General features: G+C 38.0%; 1 protein-coding gene across 1 annotated transcript in view; it reads left to right on the forward strand.

Moving 5' to 3' along the window:
• METAP2 (methionyl aminopeptidase 2) overlaps window positions 1–6610 on the forward strand; it is a 28536-nt gene that overhangs the window by 2048 nt on the left and 19878 nt on the right. The window contains exons 3-4 of the mRNA XM_019545070.1: window positions 3644–3709; window positions 4485–4587. Of these exons, the coding sequence (XP_019400615.1) occupies window positions 3644–3709; window positions 4485–4587 (169 nt within the window). The remainder of the gene's footprint in view (window positions 1–3643; window positions 3710–4484; window positions 4588–6610) is intronic.

Below are 6610 nucleotides of genomic sequence, written 5' to 3' on the forward strand. Positions count from 1 at the left end.
TAAGCAGGGAATGTGGATTACCACTCATTGAGTAAAATGTGGTTTCCGATCCCGTTTTTATTGATGACTAACAAAAGAAAGAGATTAAAGGTACACACTTGTGTTACCAGTACACATTTGAGATTATAAATATATGATTTGAAAATATGTTTAAATTCAGACTGCACATTCTATATTATGATTATATTACATGATTAAATTAGAACTTTTCTTGATATTTAATTTTTACTTTGTTTTATTTAACCTTTATGGAAGTAAATGTTTCTGTGTATTCAGACCTCATGTTACCACTTCTTTGCTGAGTTAGCATTTAAAATTGGCCTGCTATCCTAAATTGTCAAAAGATAATTTTTTACGGTAAACAATAAACTACTGCTAAAGTTTGTGGATCTAGAACTATTTAAATGTAGTAAAATATGTAAAACATTTGAATAGAAAAGTGAAGAAATCTATATCAGTGGTGCTTGACCTCCAGCCTGCGGAGCATGGGATGACACTGGATCAGGCCTGTGGATGGACCCTGCTTGCAGGATCTGGGCCATGGACTGGCCTTGCACCACTTACCTGGCCCATGGGACCAGACAGGTTGAGCACTGAAGATTTAGATTTATATCCTAATTGGTTTGTGAAGGCTCAGAGTAGCTTGCAAACATCAATTGATTCCCTAAATGAAACCTAAACACAAGAAAACTCTATATCTTGCTACCCCCTGGTTCCCTGCCTACCATTCTTAAGAACAAACCCTGAGACAAATCCCAACTCCCATTTACATTTTGGTATAAGAAACTTCTTCTCACTCCCCACCCCTCAATGTCCTTCCCAAGACAATACCCTCTGTTCCATATAGGACCTATGGCTGTCCCTGCTTTTAGGATACCATCTTAAAAAAACCAGACAAACAACAAAAACACACCTGGGAATTGCAAGACACTGGTTTGGTTTTGGCCATGTAGTATGAATGAATACATTTGTATTGGTCCATGTAGATTTATAGTCTGGCCAAGTCTTTGTTCTCTGTGCACAGTGTACAACTCAGTTGTAGTGTGTTCTGAGAAGGCTGGACTTAGATTATTTATTTTAAATGATAAGATAAAATGGCATGTTACATGATTCTGTTCTTCTGTTTTACGATATAATTATCATTGCTTACAAGAAGCTAAATTTAAAGTGGCGTTCTTATCGAAGAAAGAATAAGGTTCCTTATTTTTCACATAAATATATGAATACAGTCTCCTTATTTTTCACATAAATTAGTTAAAATTTCCTGCTGAGAGAGTTTTTTGCCTCAAAATATAATCAAGTTAAATCAAATATAATTGAGATATATACCAGAATTTTTGATTATTTAGCCTGTTTTTTGGACCATTGTTTTCATTGTCTTGCCATCTGTATAATTGTGGAGTGTAACAGAAGCTATGCCTAAGAGCTTAGAGCTATGCTTTAGATCTAGATTTTAAAAAAATAAAGACCTCCTTCATTTTTTGGCTAACTCTGATTGGGGAACTCCAGAATAGTACTCTGTTCATAGTAGAAGAAAAGGAGAGTCCTTGAAGTACTCACTGGTATTCATCGCATGACTGAAATGGGATGATGGCTAATATGTGTGTATGTGATGAAGAAAAATGCGATGATTGTCTTTGTGAATAATGATCCTTGTAATGATGTAGGGGTTTGTTTTCAATTTTACAAACCTTTGGGCAGCCTGGAACGGTACAGTGTAAGTCAGAAACAGTGGCTGTGCTCTCTGGCCACAGAGTTAGCCTGCAGCAGTCCTCAAGGACATGGTCCAGTTAGTTAGGCTTGCTGACTGGCAGATTCAGCTGCAGTAGCGCAGCATACAAGAAGACCGTGATAAGTGAGTAATAGCAACTACAAACTTCTTCAGTTTTGCCAGTATCTGCAGTGGTTCATATAGGGCCCTGGGGTGAGCTGTATGCTAAGTCTTAATTCTTTTTCTGATGCAGTGTTGAGGGATTGAGCACAGTTCAAGGTCAAGCTAAATATGACACAGTTATGCTCTAAAACAGTAAGTTTGGGTAGTTAAGAGATACCAACTGCTACCTAAGCATTTTAATAGAGAACCTGGCAAGATAAATTGATGTGCGGTAATAAGATGTTTGTATCAGTAAGGCATCTTTAAAGATCACAAAGTAAGAGACTTAATACTGACATTTGAATATTCCTCTGTGAATTAAATTTAAAAGACCCCTATGCCCACTGTAGAGCTATACTATCTAAATATCACCAGTTAATAAATAGTGAAATAACATTGACCCAAGAAAAAGGCATGGGAATCTAGTGAAACTGGGTTTGGTGTCAGCATTCTCTGTTAGTTTTAATATCTGAACAGATACAGCATTCTGTATAAAATTAAAAATAGCAACAGTTCGCATTGGTTGAAATATTAAAGCACTTTTTGGAATCAGTGTTCTTATAAAGTATAGGTCTTAGAATGAGGTGCTGTTTAGATCTAGATGAAGGTAGATGCTCTCCATGTGAAACAGTATTCAGCAAGTTAGACAAATAATTTCTATGATCTTTCATATGTGAAGCGGGTAACCATTATTAGATGTAGCCAAAGTAGGGTAAGTATTGTTAATCAGATTATAAAATAGATATGCTCAGGGCATCACTTATTATTTGCTTTTTGTATGCTGCTCTGATAAATTATAGGAAGGAATCCCATCAATACTTTTATTTTAGTGCAGGTTGCCATTTCTGACTTCTGTTGAAGTTGCACAAGGAGTTTATAAACACCCTGTACAGTCTCAAGGAGGGTCAGAATGGAGCTCACCAAACACGTCCATTGTTATTAATTGTTTTGGGGTTTTTCTTTTGTTGAAGGAAAATAAGTTTCCAGACTAAAGAAGTAGAGTGAAAGTGGTAGGGGGGCTTTTTGTGGGTTTTTTTTTGCTGTGATGTCTCATTTTTCCCCCTCTTGATGAGGCCTCTCTATTTTAGTTGGATTAAGGATGAAGGGGATGAAGTGGGATTTTTTTCTTGAATATTCCTCATAGACTGCTTTTTAGTGCTTTTAGAAACCTTTTCTTATGTTTCCATCTAGAGTAGGGAAGGATCTGCAAGTGCTGATGGTTTGGTGGTTCCTTTCAGCTGTCTTTCACATCTGTTCGATTTGTAGAATCCATGAGCCTTATAACTTGTGTTTAAGGCCAGGTACAGACTTACTTTTATCAGTAAAGGGGGTTGGAAACTGGTCTATACCTGTAATAGAACAGAAGTTCAGTGAACATAGACTGGTTTGAAAATGGCAGAACCCCACCTAAAATTTGCCCCACCCCCTCCCTCCCACCAAAAGGCAAATACGTGTTCTTTTTGCTACAAGTTTAAACTACGCTACTTACCGAAAATAGCGTAACTTGAATCGATTCTGCCTTGGGCTTTTTTAATGTCTATACCTAGCCTAAATTGTGATTGTCATCAAATTACAGGTTGCAGAGGTAGAAATAGCATTGATTCTAGATTCAGTTTTATACCTGTATCAAAATTCCTAGTTTGTTTATGGCATGGTTTACAAGGACTGTCAGTGTAATTTCTCTTTAAGATTTTAGGATAGTAGTCATAGCCACACTACTCTGGACTGGGGTTTTTGCCAGTATGGTTATAAACTTTTTTTCTGTTACAGATGGAGAGGGTGAAGGAGATGGAGCAGCAGGAAAGAAGAAGAAGAAGAAAAAGAAGAAGAAAGGACGTAGGTATCAAATGCAGGAATAAAGATGGACTTAATGGTGGACTTTAGGTTCCTTGGGGGTAACTAGCAGTGGCACACCTTGTGGTGCTGCTAGTTGTCCCCGGGGAATGCCTGTGCCACACACCCTCTTGTGTGGCAGGATACTCGGGGTGGGGTAGGGGAAGCTGGGGCCAGAGTTGTTGGCCTCAGTAGTCTTACTTGGGGGCTGGGGAAGCTGTAGTTGAATTGCTCTGGAAGCCGGAGCTTGGCTCCAGCAGGCCAAGCGCTGGTTTTAGGTGGTGCACGCTGCCTCCACATGCACTGTGTTGCTTGTTTTCTGTGCAGGTTTTTTTAACCCCGGGATCTCCCTCTTTCCCTCCCCCACCTCCAGTGCTTCAAGGTAGTAGCGTGGGAAACACCTGAATGTGCTGTGTGTGGTGCTGCAGATGGGTATTGCCACATACTGCATGGCTGTATTCATCTGGATGTGGCCCACTTGTATTTTAAATTAAATTTGCCCAAGTATTGTTCAGTTGAAATATTGATAAGGTAGTGCACAAATGGGATTCTTTAGCTAGTGTTGGCTCAATGTTCTCCTTTTTGGTGCCTCTGAATGCCACACTAAGCATTGGCCAAATCAGGTTATTTGAGGGCATCTTAACATGTGGTCTCCCAGGAATGAGCCCAGATCCCAGAAGGCAGCTCTTAAATTTGCTTTGCTACTTTTGCTTGTGTTGCAATTGAGATTTTTGTTGACAGTTTGCAATATAAAATCTGTAAAAATGTTACTCAACAGCTAAGGTCCAGACAGATCCACCTTCTATTCCGATATGTGATTTGTTTCCCAGCAACATTTTTCCAAAGGGAGAAGAATGTGAATATCCACCAACACAAGATGGGTAAGTGTTTTGTCGTTGAGTTTCTAAAAAATTACAAAAAAAAGAATTAATGTTGTTAACCAAAAAAGGTTGAACTCTTCACATTAGTAGTTCAAAAAGCTGGCTTTTATTTCCTTGACACTTTTCTTGTCTAACCCTTAATGCAGTCTGTGAACAAAGATGTTAGTTATCATTTTTATGGAATTAGCTAACAAATTACTGTGCAGAAGTTTAGGTAATACATTTTCTCTTGCATAACATTTTATCTGAGACCATAGTTACACTACCAGAATTGCACTGAGACAGGAAGACTTGAGGCAAAAGCATACTGTTCATAGATGACCAGTTTGTCCTGAAAAAAGCTGCCCTGGATTGGAATTGGGGTAAAATTTGTTCTTCAGTTCAAGTGTTTATGTCAAATTGTCTTTTTTTTTTTTTTTTTTTTGCACAGATGAGGTTTTCTTTGTATATCTCATTATGCATAAAGTCATGACCTGACAGGGCTGGGTTTCTGTTTTATTCAAGTATTTGCATAGTTTGTTTTTCATTTGGATTCTGCAAAAAACCTAAAATAACTCTGAAATGTCCAGTGTGACTTTTTTTTTTCTTAGTAGCATAGCTAAGTGTGGAACTTGGTTATGACTGAAGCTGGATGACTAATGAGGAAGGAAAATATTTGAACTCAAATTCCAGTCTCTAACTTCCTGTCTTTAGACATTCTCAGGAGCAGGTTTTTAGGTGCAGAGAATGTAGCTAGTATTTATACAAGTACTTGCATCTATTTGATGTAAAGCCCTTGTCTTGAGTGAGTACTACATTTTTGTTACAATATAAAGGAGTAGAAATAGTGTAGATTAGGTGACAATCAGTAAATTTATTCAGCAAGACCACGACTAAATTTGTTAAAACCTTGTTTACTAAGTAGTGCTTGTGTCATTAGCAATGTCCTAAATGGCTTGTCCAGTACAAAAATTGTACTTTTTTTCATGCTGTTGTTACAGTAATCCTAGGTATGTAACTGAAGGGTTGCAAGAAATTGTAGAAAACGTCTTTCAGAGTGTTCATTTTATGCTATTGACAGCATTTTGTTTAGTCATTTTCCGTGTTTGCCCATGAGTCTGTCATAGCATACAACTAAGACCTAGAGGAGAAAAAACTAGAAACAGAAGATGCAACTATAAAACAGCAACACTTTATAAGAGACCTCATGGCCCCCTGAATGAAAGGGAGTTACAGCTTTTGGTACTGATTTAGATTTCAAGTTGATACTGTTTGCTTAAGATGTGTGTTAAATCAAAATGCAAAACCTTTATTTAATAGAGGAAATCTCTCTGTCCTCAGAACAGCTCCACCTAAACTTGGATTTTTTTCTCCCACAGGCAGGTTTGTTTCAATTGGATATATTTTTGTCAGCAAGAATATAAAAATGTTATCAATAGACATGTTCCCTTTGTATAACAGAAAAAAGCGATTCATCCTGTCCCAAATAGGGAAACAGTTTCTCGCTTTGTGAAGGTTTGAAACTTCAGTGAGACTAAGCCTGAAGACTCAGAGAAAACAAATAACATCTTGAGGGCAGAGAACCTTGGTGTTTGGACATTTTCAATAAGTATTGCCATGTTCAGGAATGGATATTTGATAGATCGATAGATAGATATCTGTATATTTGGTTTATGATGACATTTTTGAGCATTGGAATTTTTTTTGTAAATGATCTGAGACAGTCAGGTGGGTGAGAAACTGACTGCAGGATAGAACCCAGAGAGTCATAGTGAACAGTTCTGTGTCATCCTGGTGAGAAGTGTGTAGTGATGTCACACAGGCATCAGTGCTCAGTCCAGTACTTTTCAACATCTTTATTAACGATTTGCATGTGGGGGTGAAGAGATCACTGACCAAGTTCATGGACAACACCAAGTTATATGGGGAGTTGTGGTCATGCTTGAAGGTGGGCTACAGATACAGGTGGACCTAGATAGGTGGCTAGCAAGTTGAGCGGCTTGGAAGCTGATGAAGTTCAACGTTAAGAAATGTCAAGTGCTCC

The sequence above is a fragment of the Crocodylus porosus genome, unplaced genomic scaffold (assembly GCF_001723895.1).
Source record: "Crocodylus porosus isolate Cpor-Errol unplaced genomic scaffold, CroPor_comp1, whole genome shotgun sequence".
Lineage (NCBI taxonomy): Eukaryota > Metazoa > Chordata > Crocodylia > Crocodylidae > Crocodylus > Crocodylus porosus.